This window comes from Patagioenas fasciata, chromosome 3 (genome assembly GCF_037038585.1).
Source record: "Patagioenas fasciata isolate bPatFas1 chromosome 3, bPatFas1.hap1, whole genome shotgun sequence".
Lineage (NCBI taxonomy): Eukaryota > Metazoa > Chordata > Aves > Columbiformes > Columbidae > Patagioenas > Patagioenas fasciata.
This window is the reverse complement of record NC_092522.1, coordinates 110,144,742-110,167,817: the sequence shown is the minus strand read 5'-3', so window position 1 is coordinate 110,167,817 and position 23,076 is coordinate 110,144,742. Positions and strand designations below refer to the sequence as shown.

The following is a 23,076-nucleotide window of genomic DNA, read 5'->3' as shown; positions in this document are numbered from 1 at the left end:
TATGCTGCAACTTATAAGGCTATATTTCTACAAATAAACTAAGCTAAAGGTGTAGGCCTGGACATCTAATTTTGTAGAGTGGCTACATCATTAGAATAATCCATGGTACAATTTTGTCCCCAGCACTTTCCTACACAGACTTTGGGTACAGTTTTGGAGTTAATGCAAGCCAGGAATTAATCCAGATGCACGCAACATTTTTCAGAAGCTAAAGAGTTCCATAGATCTGGCCATAGTAACTGCCAGACCAGACCAGTTAGCCTCAAGGCCAAGAAGGGATCCAGGTTTTGCTTAGTTTACCAGCAGCAGTATAGCTGCAGTATATCAACAGCCCAAAGCAATGAGGCCGAAAGAGGCCTTAACAATTCTGCTGTCAAAGTCACCATCAGCTTCTATGGGTGCAAAAAAGCTTATCCAAAACTATCAAATGGTCATCAGCCTAGGGAGAACCCAGGACACATGATGCACACTCAGTAATCAGTTTCCTTTGTACATTTTTTCACCACAAGGAATATGGACCAAACCACCTTGTCCACCTGATCCATCAGATCATCTTTGTCAAGGTTTTGATTGTGGGGTGACAATAAAACCATGGCAGATGTATTGTTAACCCTCTCTTCTCCCTCCTCTCCCCCTCTAGCCCCTCCCTCTCCTTCCTTCCCACTAAGGACAGGCGATTGAGAGGGAAAGAAGGACCAAGAGAAGAGAGTTGGAAAAATTAAAAATGTTTTACTAATGCTACTAATAAAAATAGAGAAAATAATACGAAATATACAAAACACATCTTGAAAGTCCCAGCAACTGCTCCAGCAGATGAAAGGGCCAGGACCCAAAGTCCTGGACTGGACTCTGCAGCCAACTGGAGCTGGATTCAGTCTGCCACTAGGCCTCAGTTTGCAGGGGCGATTCTCAAGTTCCTCTCCTAATGTAGGCCATAAGGAAAAAAAGGGACGAGATCCTCGTGATCTCCCACTTTTATATGAAGTATTCACGTGAATCGGATGTTATACTCTGTTGGTCAGTTTCTGGTCACCTGTTTCTCATTGCCCCTCTCGCGAGATGTACATCCATCCATTGCTATGTCTACCAAAACATTTATCTGGCTCTTCAGAAAAATGCAGCTAATATGAAATCTTTAGCTGACAGGCAAATTCACTAAAAGAGAAAGTTGTTTTTAACAAAGCCAGGACAACCTTCTAGATGCCTGAACGCTGGACATGTCTCAGCGCTTGAGATCATGCCGGTATGAGGATGGGAAGAAGTAGCTTTTTTGTAAATAAAATAACCTTTCCCTCCATATAATATCTGGGTTTGAGCTTTATAATACTCTTTCTACAACAGCGCAGCATTATTTCCTACAATGATGTGATGCAATATGAGCTTTTTCTTCAACAGAATCACTGTAAAATTAAGTGCACAAAATGTAATGTGTCATTTCCTCAGCTGGGATAAATTAATACAGATCCAACTCTTTACCTTTGTTCATTTTTAAACTGCAAGTGTCTGTTTAAAAGATATGGACTAGTTCAGATAGGAATTAAACTGAAGAAGCCTGAAGACCTTTGTTTTAAACCCAACCTAGACTAGCAGAATGAACCCTTCTTGTCCTAAAGTTGATGGCTACATCAATTTATGTGCATACAGTTTAAAATTATGATTTAGTATGTCTGATTTTACACATATGAGCTTCAGTTTTAATGCCCACAAACACAACTTGTCATGTTAATGCAGTAGCTCCAACTCACATTATCTTCAATCAAAATCTTAATGACTGTAAGACTCACTCCTGTTCACCCCTTTTTATTCTTCTCCTCCCTTAATCTCCGATCTCCAGCATACAGCACCTGTATGAACAAACTGTTTTGACAGTACCAACAGTACAGTGATAAACATGCTGTATATCAAAGGTAAGCAGCACCATCTGCCAATTCTTCCAGAGCATTGCAAGGAGCAGCGGGCTCAGGCTGAACTTGGGCAACCCTGCGGTCTCAGTGCGTGAGGAAAGGAAAGATCATATTCCCCACACACTCCCCACTTCCCTATAATGTCCTACAGTAAAGATGGTTGTTCATGGGCCCTCGATTCATTTTGTGACTCAAACTAACAAAGAATTTTTGAAATGCACCAAACTGCAACATATTTTTCAGAACATTCTGACTTGTTGCAATAAAAAAAGTATTCAAAGTAATATGTTAGTTTAATTTACAAACTTTTGGGAGAAAGTTTTCTAAGGTCCCAGATGGATATCTGGTAAAAGACACCTTGCATCAATCTGACCACTGGCATTCATAGATAATCAATATTCTCTTGTCCAATTTATCTCCCAGAGAATCTCCAAAATAGAGCATGGGGGTTCTCTAGTCCATCCCTTTCCCTCCATTCACCAGACATCCCCTTCCAGATGTGTGTCTGAATGAATACGGTTCCCTGCACAGACAGGCACAACTGGCTGGAGACCTTCCACATATTCTTTTTTTTTAAACTTTTGGGAAGTGATGCATTTTCTGGTAGTATACAAGCAGATTAGTTAGGAAAACAACCCCCGTGACTCCTCTGAGGATTTGATCCAAGTCATATTCTCTGACCAATAAATAAATAAGTACACAAACAAATAAATAAAGGTAAAAATGAGATAGTCCTCCAGACCTCTGGTTTCCAAAGAATAAACATACCATAGTTCTGATCTGCCAGCAATAACCTTTCTTCAGCCTGCACATCTGTACAGTAGTGATAATTAGCTTTCTCATGGGTGACACGTTTTAATGAGTGACAATGGCAGACTGAGTAAGAGGAAAAGATGAGTTGGTCTGCAGACCCATAGATTCTGGCACAGAAACCATGTGGCACAGCAAGAACTAGACTCCAGCAGGTTCCAAACATTAACACAAGGAAAACACATGCCTTTTCAGATGCTTAATACAGATTTCACATACTTCTAAATGCCATCAGCTGAGTCCAGACAGAGTACCAGCTGGTGTCTGGAGATAAGGTGATTTGATTTCTTGCTTGTCATTCATTTGTCACTCAAATGAAAAACTGCAGAACTCCCAAGACAACTGAACCAATATTTGAAAAATAAAGAGCATCACTCCAGGGAAAGCCTGGATTCCACCTGTTAAACCAACAAGTGCAGGCAGAGGAGCAGCACTGAGCTGGCACCCTAGCTGGTCTAGTCATATGGCATACATCAAGTTATTGGAGTACTAAATAAAACAGAGTAGCAAAATATACATATATGCATCTGTGATGACCAGCTCCTGGGTCATCACACGACTGGTCTGGCCAGGCAGGCCAGCTGCAGGACACAAGGGACCCCTGTAGCTTTCATGGTGGTTCTGTGTTCTATTGCCACTTTGCTCATGCTCAGCCTCTCCTTCCATGGCTCTTCTGCAAACTGAAATGTTTTTAACACCCAACTGACTATATTTAAATGGTTTTGTACTGGAAGGACTCAAGCAAAACTGGCTGCTGTTTCATTTTAGCATCTCTGCTGAGAAATTCTGTATCTGTCGTATCTTGTCCTTGTCACAGTACCAAACATAAACGGAGCTGCCATACAGATGTGCCTGCACTGTAGCCCTCACTATCCATATGCTCACAAAGACGTGCATGTGATAAACAAGGCTAAGAGCAAAATGGAGATAAACTCCAAGCTGCGGCTGCTAGGGGACTGGAAAGTGTCTTTCCAAGTAAAGTAAGGGCTGATGCCAGAAGTCACTTTGGAAGAGTGCCATCAGCCCTGCTCCTGCAGCTCTGGGCTTTCTCTTTCTGTCAACCCAACTCTGAGGTAAAGCACTGGCTTTACTACAGCTCTTACTGGAGGAATAATTAATCCCTGGATTGAGCAGGGTCTCATGGCTTAGCCTATTGTTAGGGTCAGGATTAGGTCCAAGAGCAAGACCACAGTTGAAGAGGGGCTAGAATTGGGCTGTCAGTAGACAGAGAGGGCTGCAGAAAATATCTTCTTCCCTTGAACATATTATAACTGGGAAAAGGTTTGGGGTCCCCTGTCCAAGGGACACTGTAAGATTAGGTTTAGGGTCAGGTTGAGGGAAAAAGTCAGCATAGAACTGCAGCTGAAACGAGACAGGAAAGTATATTCCAAAGCAAACTAAGGGCTAATGCCCTAAATCTACTCCAACGGATAGTTAAAACCAAGGGGAAATTCTTAGCCTGGGGATAGTGGGGTTTATGCATAGCAGAACTTTCTAAACCTTGCTAAAATCTTCCGACTTAATAGTGATTAAAGAGGTTGCATATGACAGCACAGGTAACATCACAAGGAGGTAACAGGCAAAACAGAGGCAATGTGAAGCAAGGTTAAAAAGGTGATGATTTGTTGCAACACAGAAGAAGGTGCCATCTGTAATTTTTTTTTAACCAATGCTCAGGTGCATTACAGAGCTCTTGTGCAATTGTAACCCTATTTGGTAGCCCTGGAAAAGGATTTTACTGACTGTCCCCAAGCTCACGGACACAGGCATGTGGCAACTCAGGCTGAGCACAAAGAAGAGCTGGTAGGAAAATATTACAAAGTTCTTATGAAGTATCAGCCACTGTTGCTTTCTATTGTACAACAGCTAGTCTCGATAGCATTACCCCAGTAATCAATAACCTATCCTGTTGTTTTCTACAAGCGTTGTCATAAGTCTCTGATGGATTCTGTGCACACAAAGACACTCACACACACGTTCAAATGTTCTGCTCAGATTCCCGACACCTAAAAGCATCAGAACTGCCACTGAAAGGAACACATTATGCTCTAGTCTGCAAAGGGTGTGTGGTCTTGCACAGACTGAGAAATGCCACAGTGGCATCTAGTGGGTATTCATTGCATTAGCTGATAACTGGTAATAATTATGGATTCATTAGAGCCATACTCTGCACCAGTGCTGAGAGACAGGAGTACAGAAAGGGTGTCAGGGACAGGGAAATACAGAGGTCTGCCCTTCAGCCTCTATCTCAAATGCAGAGAAAACGCCTGGCATCAGGGGCCACTCGCTGGGCTCTGCCATTCTCAGTAGCTCTTCCAATGAACAGCTTAAATGCACTTGTCCTTAATTTCTTCCCACCTGTCCTTCTTCTGCTTCCACATATTCTAATAAAAAAAAATCCTTTATCACCTTGATATTTGTACTATACAGATAATTGTCATATTTTTTTCATCTACTTACTCAGTGTTTACTCATTACTCAGGAAACACGACATTCCAATTTATCTTCCTAAATCTCCATCACCTTGGTGTCCTTCCCTAAAAAAATTCCAATGTATTGGGGTTTTTTCTTAGCAAAGCAGTTTCATTGTTACTGGTTTTTTTTTGTGTTCGTTTGTTTGTCATGATGCAAATAAATGCAGGCTTAGGTACTGTTCTGCTAATGAGGAAATTTCTCTTGCCCATTAGCATTTCAGGATAAGAAATTACAGAAGAGTAAACAAGCTTGGTGGCAACTGCCCTACACAAGCTTTTTCCACCCCCATCCTCAAAATAATCAAATTGTTAAAGAGAGATAGCTAAGCATTTGACAATATAAAGCAGCAATATTAAAGCAGGCCAACGAGCCATCCAGCTCTGTATCTTGGAAGAAGCTAATAATGAGAAAAAACAGATACATTTTCCAAGCACAGACTCAGTTCCCATTATTTTGTGGTTAAGGGACATTCCAAGACAGGGCTCATAGATAATCAGCCATGAGTGGCTTTTCTTTCCATGACTTTCTCCAGTCACTTATTTAATCCTTTTAGCTTTTACCATCCAAAATATCCTACAGCAAGGGGTTCAATAATTTAACTACTCATAGGAAAAAGGATTTGCATTTTTGGTTTTGAATCAAATGTTTATTATTTTCATTTGTTGTTTCTTAATTACTAACTCTAGTTCTCATATTACAGAATAAGCAGCTGTTCCCTATCCACTGTCTCTCTGCTACTCACAAATTACCTCCTTCATTTTAGTGTAAGTTAAAACAAAACTTCACAAGTTTACACAGAATTCTTCAGGACAAGATAAGGTAGAGCAGTCAATCACAGTAAACACACAGTCTGCTGGCCAGACAAAAATACAGCCTGTGGAGAAATACACTGGTGGAATGTACTGCCAGCCTGGACTGGTCAAGGTGAAAGAAGAGGAACAGGACAGGGCTGCAGCACCCTGTCCCATCAGCCAGCACCCCCAGGGTCACAGATACCACTGGAGCTGGTTGGTTGTGCAGCCTCCCCTTTCAGACAGACTGAGCTTCCACCTGCCCGAGACAAGCTGGCAGGGATCTGCATCTATAAAACCTTGGAAATGCTCCCCTTCACTGCCACACCTAGTATTATTCCCTTCTTTTTACAGTTTCCCTTGGTGAACATACACTACTGTTATTATCTCCCTCAATATCCACTTCCTCTTGGTCTTCTTCCACCCAATTCTTTATTCACCTCAACCTTTAAAATCAACGCTTCCGAAAGCTCCACTGTAACACAGGCAGAGCCAGGATGGCCATAAGGTGAACTCTCCTCTTCAGGGATAGAAGAGAACCAGTACAGCCCCGAAGAGCTAAGGGAACAGAGTTTCAATATTCAATGACTTATTAAGCAAAACACCAAAGAGGAGCTGAGGCAGACTTGTGAGCTGTACGTGAGATGTCTGAGAACACGGATTTCTCCAGAAATACATATTTGTAACAAGACTTAAGTGGCTTCTGCCCTTCAGGGACAACTAGAAATCATTTGAGCTTCTTAACTTATTTACATTTCCTCTAAAACGAATACAATCTGACAGGAGTTTGAACTCAGGTTTGTGGTGCTGGCTCTTAGCTCTTCAGTGGGCTAATGCTTTATTGAGCGGAGATGCTAAGTGGCTGTAAGACTGTGCATACACAGGCAGTGCTTGTCTAGCAGAGTCACAGTGATTAGATGTGTAGAACCACACGCAGCTATTAAGCAAACAACTTTGCGTGGTAAAAGCCATGCACAGAAATAGTTTGTCATGCAAAAAGGCGCCGGTAATGATATGCTCACTGCATAGAGCAGGTGGCAGGGATGGGCCTTCTGAGAGGTAGCTCACAACAGGAGCTCTTACCTCGTGTTTGTAAGACACCCAGCATTCTGTGGCTGTGCCTGCCTGCAGTCTTCTGATTTTATTGACACAACTGAAAAAATAGTGCCTGACCTCTTTTTCTTGCCTATTTCAGCACCCATTGTAGCTACAGTGATATAGAGTGACTTAGGCTGAAAGGGACTGCTGGAGGTGATCTTCAGAGCCAAAGTTAGATGTGGTTGCTCAGGGTCATATTCAGCTGAGCTTTTAATACCTCCAGGGATGGAGGTTTCAAAATCTCTGTGCTTTGGTGCTCAGTCACTCTTAAAACAAAAAATGTGTTCCCTACACCCAAGCAACATTTCCTTTATTGCAATTTCCCTTGGTTACAACATTACCCCTGGCTCTTCCTCAGGATAAGCACAGTGGGAATTCAAGCTGCAGGACTGAGATCCTCCTCACCAAGGAGAACAAACTGTGCTCACAGGAATCCCACCGTGAGCTCCAAGGCCTCTCTGTATAGCAGGTCAATCTATGCATGATATACTCAAATCAAACCTATTTTTCTTAAGAAAAGACAGCTACACTTACTTTATTACAACAGATTTTTCTCCAAGACACAATGGTCAAATAAAACAAGCCAGCCATTAAACTGAAAAATGAGAAGTTTACTGGGCTTCCATAACATTAGGTCCCTATGATACTTTCCTTTCCTTGACAACCCCAAAGTGACTTGCAAAATGACACCCAGTCTGGCCTTTTATACAACCACATACAATTTAGTCATCCCTGAGACTCATTAAGAGACTGAACTTCCATCTTTATCACAAAAGTGAGGCCCAATTGCAGTAATTTTAATAATTTGGGGGTACTTCTGAAGGATCCTGTGCTCTGGTGTATGGTCTCCTCCCCACCAAGCATCACATTACTTCCTGAAAAACTTACTGGTTTAGTTGAAATGGTTTTGTGTAATTTATTTATTTCTTTTAATCTAGAATGTTCTGGTGTATTTGTCAGGAAGCTGCTAAATATTTTACTGTAGCTGCTGAAAATGCTGTTTCTGTGCTGCCAAGCCTTGTTAGATACTTCAAGCTAGAAGCTTTGAAGACTTGCTGTGTTTGTGAGTAGCTTGGTCTAGCTGAAGAAAACAGAGAAGTGGACCATGAAGCACCTCCACTTATTTTCTGCAAAACAATAATTCATTTTTTTTCCATTCTGCTCCTACTCCCTGTTTGGAACTGCAAGCACAGAAACCATAGTCATCATGTACTCTTCTAAACAGATTTTGAAAAATCTGTCTCTCATTTGTTAACTAAGTGAATTTGAAAAGCTTTCGTGCCTCTGATATTCCAGACTACATGTCCATCTTTCTAATCCTCTTCCTCCCATAAGGAGTTTGCAACAGAGAAGGGCTGCACCCTCTCTGATGTCCTGGCATCTGGTCTAAGAGATCTCCTCCAGCACGATCCGCTTCCTTGCTGCTTACAAGTTTGGAATGAACACAGAGGCATCCTCAAGAATTGAGATCCTTATTACGATTTTCTTTTTGCTGCTGAAACCTGAGGGTTCAGTCTATGGTAGTTTAAGCTACTGCAAGTCAGGACTGTTGAGGTCGTGCCAGATTCTCTGCCTCTGAACTTGTCAGAATTGAGACAGAGGAAAATGAACACTGCTGAAAACAAAGCCACTAGCTTTCACCTGGGTGTTCCCACGTTCCTGCTGTCACTTCTTCCAGAGTCAGCAGAATGAAACAGGGCCAGACTAGGACCTTTGCCTCCATCAGCACTGGCCACTCCTCCCAAAATTCTTCATAGGCAATAGCAACACCGGTCTGGCAGTTATTAAAGTTGTAAGTACTAAGAAAACAGAACCTTGTTGCTGTTTTGAAGGGGCAGGTATGACCTCAGATATCTGGGTAACAGAGGCTTTGCAGCTCAAGGGAGGGACCTCCCACGGGCATACTGCAGCAAACAAGATCTAGAAAAGGCCATTGGAATTCCTTCTAAAACATCACACACAGCCTACCTCTCACATGGCCCAGCTGAATGGCAGGTGACTTCCTACGGCAGTGTGTGTCACTTGCTACCCGGCTCATTTGTTATCAGGATATAACCTAAGAAAATGAGACATCTGGCACTGGAAAACAGAATCTCTTCTCCTATTATGCATAAAGCATAAACCTCACATTGTTGCATCATGTGATGTGGCGATGGGAAGCTACATGACCAGGTCAGACTGAAACTACTGTTCTTTCAATGTTATTTTGAGAGTCCAGAAGTGATTATAGGCTGTGTAACAGGGTAATCCAAAATAACTTACCTTACAGAAAAGGGGAATGGCAGGTCCTGTTGGGGACCTGAATGTCCAGGACAGTAAAGAATTGGGATAGAAAAGCCTGGATCGGAATAGGTGAATGCTCCATTTAAGAAACAGAAGAGGAAAGGTGGCTGATTCCAGTGGTGGTGGGGATAAGGCTAAAACAATCACATCTGTATTAGGATGATGTTTAAAACTGATAACTGAGTTCACTCCTTGTGATGGCCTCACCTTGACCAAGGCAAATGGGCTCCAAAGCTGACAAGGTCTGTTGCACCTCTGAACAGCAGATGCTGGAGCCTGGAATATTTGGAGGGCTGCATCTGCCAGTTAGTGAAGGCCCCTCAAAATTTTTGGTGCCTCCAAGTCTTCTTCTCCTTCTTCAAACATGGTCAGTTCTGGTCATGTGTATCAAATTAGCTAGCAAAAGGCCTTTTTACAGCTCCCAAACCATTACCCCAGTCTCATCCTAAACAGATAAGCCTCATTAAACAGAGAATAGTTCATGTTAAGCTCCATCCATCATTGCTTCAGAAGCTCTGCAGCAGCTGGCTCCCTTCTGCTAGAAACCAGTTGTTCCAGGGAGCAACCTCTTCCCCACCTCCTATTACTAGCTCTAAGGCTTCCGCCATTTTTTGTGTCTCCAGTAAAAGCTTCTGTCTGCTGCCTTCTGGCAATTACAGGTCACTATGATTAAATGGATGTTAATAACACAAATAAAAATGCTCCTTCAGGTGAAGACTGCTTTACTGTGAACATTCCAGCATCACTCAGCCATGTCTCAGGTTTGGAGTTAGGAAGTATCCAGAACTTGTAAAGCCAGAATCCTTGTGCGTTATTCTCCTCTTGCTCATCTGCCAGGGCAGGAATCTGGAAAGATCCCTGGAATACTAGAATATTCTTCACATTTATAAGATTAATCTTCTCACTGTTCCACGCAAGTGTCCTTCAAACACTATTTCCTTTCACTGGTAAACATTGAATCACAGAATCATTTCAGTTGGAAGAGACCCTCAGGATCATCAAGTCCAACCATAACCTAACTCTAGCACTAAACCATGTCCCTAAGAAACTTGTCTAAACACCTTTTAAACACCTCCAGGGATGGTGACTCCACCACTGCCCTGGGCAGCCTGCTCCAACACCTGACAACCCTTTCCGGGAAGAATTTTTGCCTAATATCCAATGTGAACCTTCCCTGGTGCAACTTGAGGCCATTTCCTCTTGTCCTATCACTTGCTACTTGGGAGAAGAGACCAACACTCTCCATGCTACAATCTCCTTTCAGGTAGTTGTAGACAGTGATAAAGTCTCCCCTCAGCCTCCTTTTCTCCAGGCTAAACAGCCCCAGTTGCCTCAACCACTCCTTATCACACTTGTGCTCCAGGCCCCTGACCAGCTTCATCACCCTCCTCTGCATTCTCTCTAGCACCTCAATGTCCTTCTTATGATGAGAGGCCCAAAACTGAACACAGGATTCAAGGTGGAGCATCACCAGTGCTGAGTACAATGGCACAGTCACTCCTCTAGTCCTGCTGGCCACACTATTCCACCTGGGCCACTGCTGGCTCATGTTCAGCTGGCTCTCAATCAACACCTCCAGATCCTTCTCCTCCAGGAACTTTCTAGCCACTCTGCCCTGAGTCTGTAGTGCTGCCTGGGGTTGTTGCGACCCAAGTGCAGGACCTGGCACTTGGCCTTGTTAAACCTCATACAACTGGTCTCAGCCCAATCAATCCAGCCGGTCCAGATCCCTCTGTATGGCCTTCTTACTCTCCAGCAGATCAACACTGCCACACAATTTTGTGTCATCTGCAAACTTACCAAGGGTGTACTCAATCTCCTCATCCAGATCAGTGATAAAGAGATTAAACAGAACTGGCCCCAATACTGAGCCCTGGGGAACATCACTCATGACTGGCCGCCAACTGGGTTTAACTCCACTCACCACAACTCCTTGGGCCTGGCCCTCCAGCCAGCTCTTTATCCATCGCAGAGTACACCCATCCAGGCCATGAGCTGTCAGCTTCTCCAGGAGAATGCTGTGGGATATGGTGTCAAAGGCTTTGTTGAAGTCTAAGTACAAAACATCCACAGCCTTTCTCTCATCTACTAGGTGGGTCGCCTTGTCATAGAAGGAGATCAGGTTGGTCAAACAGGCCCTGCCGTTCATACACCCCTGTTGATTAGGCCTGATTGTATGGTTTTCTTGTATGTGCCGTGTGATGTCTGTCACTCAGGCTCCCCTGCACACATCCATGAGGTCTCACAGGCTCCTCTAGGGAGCAATGTCTGCTATATCAGTGTGCTGACCTCAGAAATCTGTGAAGTCCCTTTGAATCCCATCCCCGCAAGTACCTCTACATTTCTAAACATTGGCTCAGTAACTTATCTCACGAACTTTGGTAAAGTAACTTTCCGTATTCCTCTTTTCATGTAGCCATGCACCACATGAGGGTTTTTTTGCCAGTAATGTCACATAAATTCATGCTGCAATGGAGAGACAGCATTTAAATCTCTTTCAGAGACTCCATTCGAGTACCGTCTTCAGAGACAGTAAAGCCCCATGTGAACTCATTAAAAACCTTAATGCATTTTGTCTGAAAGCAGCTCATTTATTATATACCCTGTATCGTTTCCCTGTTTTCATTGTTATTTATCACTCTACTAATATTTGTGTTGGTGCAGATTTTATCACCACTATCTTATGTGTATTTCCAGAACACACATAAAAATGTTGAATTGCTCATGGTGTACAACTGTTTCACGTAGAAACTCACTAGGAATTTACTGAGTCAGTAAAGATCTGTGTTAAAAGCTTCTTATTTGACAATAAGTACTTTAACACATGCTTCTTGGTGTTATAGAAATGTTAAACACAGCCATTCAGCTTGCTGCTGCATGAACTGATGAAAAATAAAACATACTTCCTCTATGCAGTTCCTTCTGTTAGCCCACCCCTTTATCAATATTCTCTGCCAATTAACATGCCGTAAAGCTATCCTTTAATTATTTCTGGTTTTCAGGACTTCACTTCGAGCTAATGTCGTGCTAATTGCTCAGTTGTGGCCAAGACACCATGTTTAATTTTCATCATACTGGTGGAATGTAAGAGAAACTTAAGAGAAACAGTCATTCCCTTGGGAAGGATGGTCAGCAAAGCAGCTCCTGTTTGCTTCAGGAGTCACTAAAATAAAATGTACGTTTTATCTCAAGAACTAAGAATCACCACAAACAGGAGCCTGCCTGCTCAGCAGGCTGCCCTTTTGTAGATAGAAATGCCAAGATGTCAATATTTTGTAACCATTCTGATTAAAACTTTTATTTCATGCATCCCTGTTCATCCATTTCTGACACAACATGACTATAAAAATGGCTGCTTGTTCTCACTACCATGTTAACAATTTCATATTCTTAAAAAGCATGACTTGGAAATACCGAAAAGTGCTACTCGTGAGCATGAAGCAATGGGTGTGGATTGGGGGGTAAAATTTAAACCACTTCAGAGCCAACTGCTGAAACTTGCTATTTCAATGGTACCTTAAGTCCAGCTACTACTGCTACACTAAAAAATTCACAGTTCACTTAATCGTTGAATCCTAGCTCTACAAAAGCCTTTGGACCTATGCCCACATAGCCTCAAGCTCTAGTACTCGCCTGCAACGGGCAATAATTGCGGGGCAAGGTGGGAAACAATCAGCTTTTTGAACCATTTGTTTCCAGAACTTTTGAACTCGGATGCGGATTTTTCATTGAAAATAGCCACATGCATATTGTGTCACTAGACCCAAACTTTCCAAGTTTGACAGATGCAAGCTGTTTATCCCGGTTTCAGCAGCACTGGTGTCAGCATGTGTCACTCCTCCCCAGCCACTGCTTTTATTTCCTTGGTGCACCGCAGACACAGATAGGCTAATTTCTACTTTTACGTGTAAGCTGTGACTTGCAATCTATCTTTTTTCCACATCCTTAGTGACATCACTTACACTTACACTGCCAAGTCCTTGAGACTTCAGTTTGCACTTAAGATGCAGTACAAAAGAAGCTCAGGCACCGAACAGGCCAAAATACTGGCCTGTCTTCCTTCTCCTTGAAGGTCTATGTGAGTTTCAGCTCAGACACCCCACAGCGCTGAGGCGGGAGCTGTGGCAGGACCCCGGCAAGCTGCAAGAACCAGGCTGAGAGCGCTTTTCCAAGGCCAGCGTACTGACAACGCCCACCAACCGCCCCCCGGCACCCTCATGGCCTCGATACCCCGCTCTCAAACCTGAGACCCAGCCCCCCAGGCTCGGCTCGGCTCAGCCCGCCTCTTCCTCCTCCTCCGCCCCTCAGAGCCGCCTCCGACCACCCGCGCCCCACAGCGACTGACGCGGCCTCCTCTCATTGGCTATCCCAGTGCGCCAGCGCCGGCGCCACCAATGGGCGGCGGCCACGGCGGGGAACGCAGGGCGCGTAGGCGGGAGGGCGAGGCGAGCGGGCTGTAGTCGCTGCGGCCGAGGGAGCTGGGGCAGCCATGGGAGAACGCGCTGCGGGCCGCCTGTGGTGGGGTAGGAGCCGAGAGGCGGGTGGGGTGAAGGGCCGCGGGTTTCCCCTCCTTGGGCCCCGCCGGGGTGGGAGGGGGTTGGGCGTCGGGCTGAGCGGGCGACCGCCGGGAAACGCGCTCCGAGCCGCCGGTTGGGGAGGGGTGAGGGCTCTGGGCCGTGCGGACCGTGCTGTGGGGTGGGGGGCAGCGTTCGCGCCTCGGCTTCTGCCGCTCCGAGCCGCTGTGCCGGCTGAGGCGGCGGGATTGCCGCCCCCGGTTGCTCGGTGGGTCATCGGAGCGCAGGTAGGCGGTCTAAAGATACTAAAAGCTGTGCTTATCTCTCATCCTAGTAATAAATCAATAGGTAAAACCGCTTTGATTTTCAGTCAGCGGTGCCTGGCTGCCCTGAACTGGGATCCAGCGCTGTGAGGGCAGTAAGGAAGTAACGCCTGCAGACAGAAGGAGGAGTCCGTGGGGAATTGCCCTTTCCCTGCCTTCTCTGTCCCCCTCCCTTCCACCTCAGCTGCTGCCTCTTCTGGGCTGAACAAGTGGGCAGAGCCGTTCGGCAGCCCCGCTCGAACCCCTTCGCACAAGCACCTGGGGTGCAGATAGTGCCCAGGGCCCGAAGGGCTCTCACTCACCCAAATGTGCAGGGATGTGTGATCTTCAGCACACCGAGCTCTGCTGCTGAAGCTATGGGTGATTTTAAGGAGAAAGTTCACAGAATCGTCATCATTGTCCCATAGCAAAAGCTTTTTTTTTTTTTTTTTTTGTGCAGATCTTCAGTCATAACTTGGCTTTTTGATGATGAGTGGTAATACTAGCATAGAGCTGGTTTAATAGTGTTCCTGTCTATGTAGTTTGTTTATATTAGAAAATAACTTTTGAAATCAGATTATTCTGTGGGGTTTTTTATTCAACATTGGAGAAAGATTTGCATTTTCCTGGCTTAGATGCTTGTAGCAGAATGATCTTTTTATTTGGTAAAGATGAATTTAACATTGAATATTTCACTATAGAAAGGAAAATTATGCCACCAGTTCATGAGTCATCATAATTTTTTTGTTTTAATGATGCAGTTATGCGTGACTAGGTGAATTTCACCATGTGCTGGCTTTTGTGAGTTCTCTTTAGCAGGTGTTTTTGCAAAGCTGAAACTTCTCTATTTAAGTGACAGAAATGGCTGAGTGAACTTTGTTCAGCTTCTGAATATATTGTGCGACAGATCTCTTTAGGTGATGCTAAAAATATACTGATTACAATATAATGGTCTTGTTCCATCTAGAGAAGGGATTCTCTCTTGAGAGTGACTGTAACATTGAAGCAGCTTTTTGCATCCTTGTGTTTTTACTCTACCCCAGCAGCAGCTTGTACCATAGGTCACCGTAACAATGTTGTGCCAGCCACGGATCGCCCTGGAAGTCAGTTGGTCACTGTTGATGTAGTGCTGGTTTTGTGTGGGCGCACCAAAGGGAGAAAGGGCCAATCTAATGTGTAAATCTGGTGGTGGAAACCAGCTAGGATCACCCCAAAAGAAAAGGGTTGGGTCCCAGGGCTAGAAGAAGCTGTTAGGAGGGGTAGTGGTGCAATGGATAAGTGTGCTGGGTTGCAGTGTGACAATTCAGTCCTGATCCTCTGTCTGAGTAACCTGGAAGATATTTCTGTCAGCTTTGGCCACCTGCAGAATAAGTGTAACAAAACTGGCTTTTCTTGAGCAGGACTTGGTAAAGCATAGGTGATGTGGTGCAGTCTGCGTACCATGTGCTGTGGAGTTTCTATATCACTGAACTGTATCTTCCTCATTCAGTTTTGAGAATGCGCAGCTTCCTCTGCAAGTTATTAACTCCTCATAACAAAGCTGGAACTTTTTTTGCGTAGTTCTAACTTCAGTGTCTGAGCTTTTATTTCCCCCAGTGTTTGATGGATTAAGAAAGTCTTTTGCTATGTGAATTTTGTGACAGAGATGCTTGTCATCTTCCACCAAGTCACCTTTTAATCTCTGACTAGGTAGAAGGAAGGATTATGAAGCTTTACATGCAGTCTCAAACAATAAAATCCAGAAGTATGAAGTCTTCTTAAGAGAAAGCAGTCTCCTTGTACCTTCTAGTATATATATTTATTTAGTGTTCTAAGGGTGCTTGTGTTGTTAACTAGAGAGATTTAGCTGTTGTTCTCCAGTCTGTTGCTAGAGAGACAAATCAATAGTAGATTAAGATCCTCATGAGCAAGAATGAAGGACATCCTTATGCTACCAATGTATCAAGTGCTGGTCCCAAAATCAGCAAAACTGTGCTAAGACTAGTTGGGATAGTTCTGTATTATGTGATCACATGAAAGATGTTTGCCTGCTGTGCAAGAGATATAGGCAATTTGCTTTAGAGTTTCTGTGAGAAAGAACTGAAAGAAACCTTAGCTGATTGTGAGTATACCTATGGAAATTCTGCTGGTCTGGTACCAGTAGTAGTTAGGGTTATAGCTTTGACAAAATGCTCTCTGGAGAGCTATAGTGGGAGTGGCATGACTCCAGCTAGCTTTAGGCACAGAAATTGCATTATGTGATCCTGTAGAACAATTATTTGTGAGGGAATACATATATGTTGCATTAACGTCCTTTTCCTCTGGTCAAGCTGGAATCCCTTTCCCTTTTTGCCTGCTTATTTGCAATGGGAAGGGAGATGATTTAGCCATGGCAACAGGAGAGCCATAAATGTTCTGCAGGAGTGCTGACTACTTTGCTTTTTGTCCTAGGCACAGTGAGCTGCACGTTATTCCTGGCAGTTAATGGTTTGTATTCAGCCAGTGATGATGTGATAGAACTGACACCAACTAACTTCAACAAGGAGGTCATTCAGAGTGAGAGCCTGTGGCTCGTGGAGTTCTACGCCCCATGGTAAGAATTACAGATGCATGCTTGCTTGCTTTTATCTTGAATGAGCAGCATGGGAATCTGGTGCTGATCAGTCCAGGGTTTCGTTCAGTCATTGGTGGTACAGTTATCAGTTTGGCCTCATCGGTAGCAAAATAGCTGTAGTAGGGATTCCTAGTTTAAGTGTCCTCATGAGGGGGAAAAAGGCAAGAATTGGTTTCAAGTTGGCAAATAGGCTGTAACAGCAAAACCCTATGTGCCATTTTACTAATTCAGTTTTTGTACTGAGATGAATAATGAAAATGACTGATCAACAGTGCAATAGGTAACTGAGAAGGCCCCTCATTTCTGTTTTTCTGAACCTGATTCTGATGTGGAAGCACAGGTCTGAATTCACCCTTAGAGTTTCCAATTTCCATTGAAAAATACTGGCTTTGTGCATCTTAATTTAGTGCTTCTATGTCCCATCCTGCTCATGCCCAGAGCATTGGAGTGTCTTCATCTGCCGTGTAGATTCTGGTGATGCATATTCCATGTTTTCACAAATCATTTGTGCTATTGCCATCCAAAGCTCCACATTCTGGAGGAAAAGGCCTTTCATTGCAACAGTTTGTGTCTGGACTGAGAGGTTTAAAGGAAAGCTTTCTGTACCTTTTCTGGTAGTGTTGCAGCTTTATGGGCAACAGGAAGATTTATTGATCAGATATTAGTAAATTGGCAGCTCCTCCTTCTCTACGGACTTGTGATGCTGTGATTATGCACTATTTGCCAGTCAGCTGTTCATCTTCTCCCCCAGACACCTCTGGGATATGGTGTGCTACAAATTATTTCTAGTTAAGAAGTTATCTTTAGAATAGACTTTTCGGTTCTTCTCACAGGTCCATTTTGGCTTGCAAAAATGAGACTAGTGTGCAAATCTGGATTTTGGTGTTAATGTTTGCCCCTGTGTTTGGAAAGCCCGGTAGATTTTGAAACTTGTGTGTATATACATCTGTATGTGTATGCATCTCTATAATACATGTGGAGCTTTTTCTTCTGAAATCTGAGTTCTGATGTGATGTTGTGGCATCACCTCTTCCCTTCTTAATGAGTAGATCTTCTGTCTCCTACAGTTTGCTGTGAGTGACTGTTCTGTAATTGCAAACCCAACAATACTCAGTACTTTGCAAAATAGTTATCAGATCTGAATGACAATTACCGTGTTGTTTTTTCTAAAAGGTGCGGTCATTGTCAAAGGCTAACCCCTGAGTGGAAGAAAGCAGCAACGGCATTAAAAGTAAGTTTAGCCTTTCAAATGTGCTTGTGACAGTGGACTGAGGGAAGTTTGGCTGTTTGTTATCTGGCTTGGGAACATGGAGGTGGGCTTTTGTCTCCAAAACTATATGACTTTAATCATACCTGTCCAGCCAGAGAAGTGGTCAATCAGAGGCACTTAAAAGTCATGATTTTTGTTTTGATTTTTGATTGTTTCATTTTTTTAAAGAAGCCGTTGTATTGTAAAGGAAGTAGGTCGATTCTGTCCCTGACAATTTGCATTACTGTTTTCCAGGGCTGCTTTTAGCAGCACCAGAAGACATTCGAATCCAGCCATGCCCCAAAATAGCATGTTTCTCTTTTCTTCCTTGTTATCCTGTCACCTGCCTCTGATGTACAGGAACAGCATCAACTGAATATTTGAACACAGCTTTATAAGCTGTTGGTGATGGGTTTTTCCTTGATTACGGAAAATTTGGTCATGTAGTGATTTGCTGAACTCTTGCCTATGTAAAATATATTCCCCTTCTTAAAAATGAAATAATAATAATTTAACAAATTAGTTTGAGAGAACGAAGAAAGAAATGGACATATATTGTGTTTTGTAGTGTCTATGATTCTATAATTAATGCTTTTGGAGGGATAACACCTCTCTTCTGGTGACTGTTTCCTTACCTTCCCAATAACTGTCTCTCCAGCATGCACAACAGTATAAAATGTGTTAAATCACTATAGAAGTCTTGTCTTACTTCTTATTTTTATTTTCACAGGGTGTAGTGAAAGTAGGTGCAGTAGATGCAGATAAGCATCAGTCCTTGGGTGGACAATATGGAGTCAGAGGGTTTCCAACTATCAAGATATTTGGAGCCAACAAAAACAAAGCAGAGGATTATCAGGGTAAATGTGATGCTCTTTCATGTGTTGCATGCTTAAAAACTTCTCTGAATATGGTAATTATGGTAGCTGTTAATACTGTCTTGTGTGGTGTTTTTTTCCTGTCAAGTGCTTGTAGTAACTGAGAGGCAGATGGGTGGGACTTCTTTGAGCAAATTGTGTGTGTCTTAGTGTCAGCTAAGTGTCCCACCTGCAGTTTGTAGATGGTGGAGGTAGACAGGCAGTTCCAAAGAACTTCTTCCTTTCTTCTTGTTTGCTGGGATCTTGCCACAGTCATCCCTCATCAGATAAGGTGGGTAGTTAAAAAAGTGAAGTCAGTCCTGCTGCTTGTGTTTAAGTCAGTGATGTGCTCCTACTAGTACCATATCACTTACAGCCCAGTCCTGCTTTTCCTAAAAAATTCTTAGGATGAGGGACTATTAAGTTTGTAATTAAGTCAGAGGCCTACCTTAAACTGACCTTTAGGTGCTTTAATCACCCATTTTGCTGTATTGCAGGTGGCAGGACAAGTGATGCCATTGTTGATGCTGCTTTAAGTGCTCTTCGGTTGCTAGTGAAAGACCGTCTTAGTGGCAGAAGCGGAGGATATAGTTCTGGGAAACAGGTATTTGAGGGAATGCATGGGTTTATTTTAAACAGGAGGCTGACCTGACTGACTGAACATTAGATCAGGACTTGTGCTCTTGACTGTTCACAAAATAGTTTAAGTTGGAAGGGACTTCTGGAGGGTTAGTCCAACCCCCTGCCCAGGGCAGGGTCAGCTGGAGCAGACTACTCACAACTTGACAGGACGCAGCCCTGAGCATCTCCAAGGACTGAGACACCACACAGACTGCACTGTCTGAGCAACCTGTTCCAGTATTTGACCACTCTCACAGTCAAAAATTTTTCGCTTATGAAATTCTTGTATTTCCACTTATGCCCCTTTTGTCTTGTAACTTGGCATTGGAGATAAGAGTTTGTTTTCTTTAGTCCCTTCCACTTGGATATTTATATACATGGATAGGATCCATGCAGAGCCTTCTCCTCAGCTGAACAATCTCAGCTTTTTTGACCTGTCATCATGTCAGGTGCTCAGAGCCCTCAACTGGCTTTCACCCTTGTCTGGCCTTGCTCCAGTGTGTGCATGCCTCTTGCACTGGGGAGCCCAGAACTGGACCCAGCACTCCAGATGTTTCACACAGTGCTGAGCAGAGGGAAAGGTCACCTCCCCAAACCTGCTGGCAACTCTCTGTGTAAAGCAGCTCAAGAGGATGTTGGCCACCTTTGCCACAGGGGTGTGTTGCTGGCCCACATTTAACTTGTCCATCAGGATCCTCAGGTCTCCCTGAAAAGCTCCCTTCCAGCCAGTCAGTCCCCAGTGTGTACTGGTGCATGGGGTTATTCTTCCCAGGTGCAAGACTTGGGCATCTCCCTTTGAACTCTGAGGTCCCTGTTAGCCCATTCTGTTTACTAGTTGAGGTACCATGTGCCTAGTCCTAGTCTAAGCTGGATGGTTGAGGCTTTTTTAAAATTTGGTGGCATTTTTCTGAATTTGGCTTGCTTCCCTGAAGGTAACTTGAAAAACTTCTGGCTCCTACTGCTGTTCCTGAATCACAGAGCGAGTACACACTGACATCTGAAGTTGGCCAGATAGACCTGGGTGGACAGTATGCTGTAGTGTGTATTACACTCACATGTGTTTATTTCTCCTGGAAACCAGGCCACAGTGGGACTGGAAGATTGGGGAGTACTCTGTTTTCAGACAGATCAGAGCATGAGGAATGGGGGAAGTGCTTCCACATCTTGCTAGTCAGTTTGACCTGATTTCTTTTTTCTTTCTTATGATTAAGAGAAGGTTCACTTGCTGTTTCTTAAAAGTACTGTGGGAGTAGGCTGTGTGTATCGTCAGTTCTAAAATGGGAAAGTTCTGTGACCTAACACTGACTGTCTGTTTTGTGCCTCATTCAAATAAAGACAATTTTGTACAACATGACACACAGGAGATGGCTTGTGTGGGAAGTGAATTTTCGTTATTTCTTAAGTGAGGGTCTGTTTGTTTCTTGCAGAGCCGAGAAAGTGGAGGTGGAGATAAGAAGGATGTGATTGAACTGACTGATGACAGCTTTGATAAGAACGTCATAAATAGTGATGATGTGTGGATGGTAGAGTTTTATGCACCATGGTGTGGGCACTGCAAAAAGTAAATGAGGTTTTTCTTTGACATTTTAGTTCCCATTTTTGCTCATTTTTGTGCAGTGTGCTTAATCCTCTAAAAGGGACCTTCCATCTCTGGTATATCAGAAGTGGGGTGTTCTGTAAGGTGTTTTAACAAAACTGTGGGCTTGTTGCTGCTCTGGCTGTACTCCTACTTGGCAGTAAAATTCCCAGTTACCAGTAGAAATAGGATCTGGAAGTTATACCAACCTTATCATTCCTTAAGATGCAGGACTTCAGTCTCATTTGGAATAACTCTCCTGGCTGTCATTTTCTGCAGAGTCTTCATTCTTTTTCTGAGTGGAGTATGCTACATACTGTTGTAATGTGGTATACTTTTGCTAGCTTTAAGCACTTACACTGTTTTTCAGCTTGGAGCCAGAATGGGCAGCTGCTGCCACTGAGGTGAAGGAACAAACAAAGGGAAAAGTAAAGCTGGCTGCAGTAGATGCAACAGTCAATCAGATGCTGGCAAGCCGATATGGGGTGAGTGTGTTCTGCAGCAGTTTCAGTTTGCTTTCAATCTCCAAGTCAGATTTCCATTTAATGCTTACTGAACTGTTCCTTAATCTGGTACCACTTAAATGTTTTGTGCTAAAAATAATGTTGAGTGATGCATACCACTCTTCCACAAATAATTCATTCCTGAATGTCAGTAACAATATAAATAAATGTGATGAGAGGAAAGGGATAAATCTGGATGTTGCTGATGGAAGAGGCTGTTTATTTCCATAAGGTCCATAATTGTCCCTACAGACAAATTGGGAAACTGATGTCTAAGAAATGCAAAGAGTGAAGACAGTCTTCCTGGTACTTTAACCTACTGTGCTTGGTGTGTCTAATCTGAGATTAAATTTTGCTGATTTGTTAGGCCTAAAACATGAAACAGTGTTTCAGAGTACATTGCACTAGTAGGATGCTGCAGAATTGTTCCAGTTCAGTAGTAACATGGTGTGAGACTTGTAGATGTTAAATCTCTTCCCTCTTAATATAGAACACATCAGAGTAGCAGAAAAGTTCCAGCATAAACATTCAGATGTACTTGAGCTCATGGCTTAAACTTGTCTTGCAGATTCGTGGATTTCCCACAATTAAAATCTTCCAGAAAGGAGAAGACCCTGTTGATTATGATGGTGGCAGAACTAGATCTGATATTGTTGCTCGTGCTCTGGATCTGTTTTCTGATAATGCCCCGCCACCTGAGCTCCTGGAGGTACCTTTATGTTATTTTCTCTGCTTTTCTGTCATATTCTTTGCAGCAGTTTTTACAGGAATGTAGATAAAATAGCTTGAGGGTAGTGCTTATGTGCTGCCTCTTTTGAGGAACAATTGAAAAGGTTGGGTTGTGTGCTCTGTCTTTTTCTCTTACAACAAGGGAGCAGGGTTTTGTCAGTTGAAAGCCATTCATTAGAAGTTGCATGATGACTAACCTTGCTTGTTATCCAAAAAACTCCATACCCTTTACGGTGACTTCTTGTTTCAGCTTAATGTTGGTAGATTTGAAATGGTGGTCAGTTTTTTATACAAAGTGAGATGCATGCAAGACAATCCATTGGGATGCAGGAAGAAAAAGAATTTGTGCCATTAATAAATAGGAAAAAAAAAAAAAAGTCACAGAATGGTTGAGGTTGGAAGGGGCCTCTGGAGATCATCTAGTCCAAGCCACCTGCTAAAGCAGGTTTACCCAGAGCAGATTGCACAGGAATGTGTCCAGGTGGGTTCTGACTGTCTCCAGAGGAGGAGACTCCACAACCTCTCTGGGCAGCCTGTTCCAGTGCTCTGGTGCCTTCCAAGTAAAGAAGTTTCTCCTCACATTCAGATGGAACCTCCTGTGCTTCAGTCTGTGCCTGTTGCCCCTCATCCTATTGCTTGGCACCACTGAAAGGAGTCTGGTCCCATCCTCTTGACACCCACCCTTGATATTTATAAATGTTGACAAAATCCCCTCTCATCCTTCTCTTCTCCAGGCTGTATGGTGTTTATTTCATCTTTGTCATCCTTTTAAAG

General features: G+C 43.4%; 1 protein-coding gene across 1 annotated transcript in view; it reads left to right on the top strand.

Annotated features, from left to right (window-relative positions):
- Window positions 1-13,747: 13,747 nt before the first annotated feature.
- The window catches only part of PDIA6 (protein disulfide isomerase family A member 6), a 15,492-nt gene continuing 6,163 nt past the window's right edge, over window positions 13,748-23,076 (top strand). The window contains exons 1-8 of the mRNA XM_065833357.2: window positions 13,748-13,884; window positions 16,608-16,749; window positions 17,944-18,001; window positions 18,750-18,876; window positions 19,371-19,477; window positions 20,922-21,055; window positions 21,441-21,555; window positions 22,142-22,282. Coding sequence (XP_065689429.1) covers window positions 13,851-13,884; window positions 16,608-16,749; window positions 17,944-18,001; window positions 18,750-18,876; window positions 19,371-19,477; window positions 20,922-21,055; window positions 21,441-21,555; window positions 22,142-22,282 — 858 coding nt within the window. The 5' untranslated portion in view covers window positions 13,748-13,850. The remainder of the gene's footprint in view (window positions 13,885-16,607; window positions 16,750-17,943; window positions 18,002-18,749; window positions 18,877-19,370; window positions 19,478-20,921; window positions 21,056-21,440; window positions 21,556-22,141; window positions 22,283-23,076) is intronic.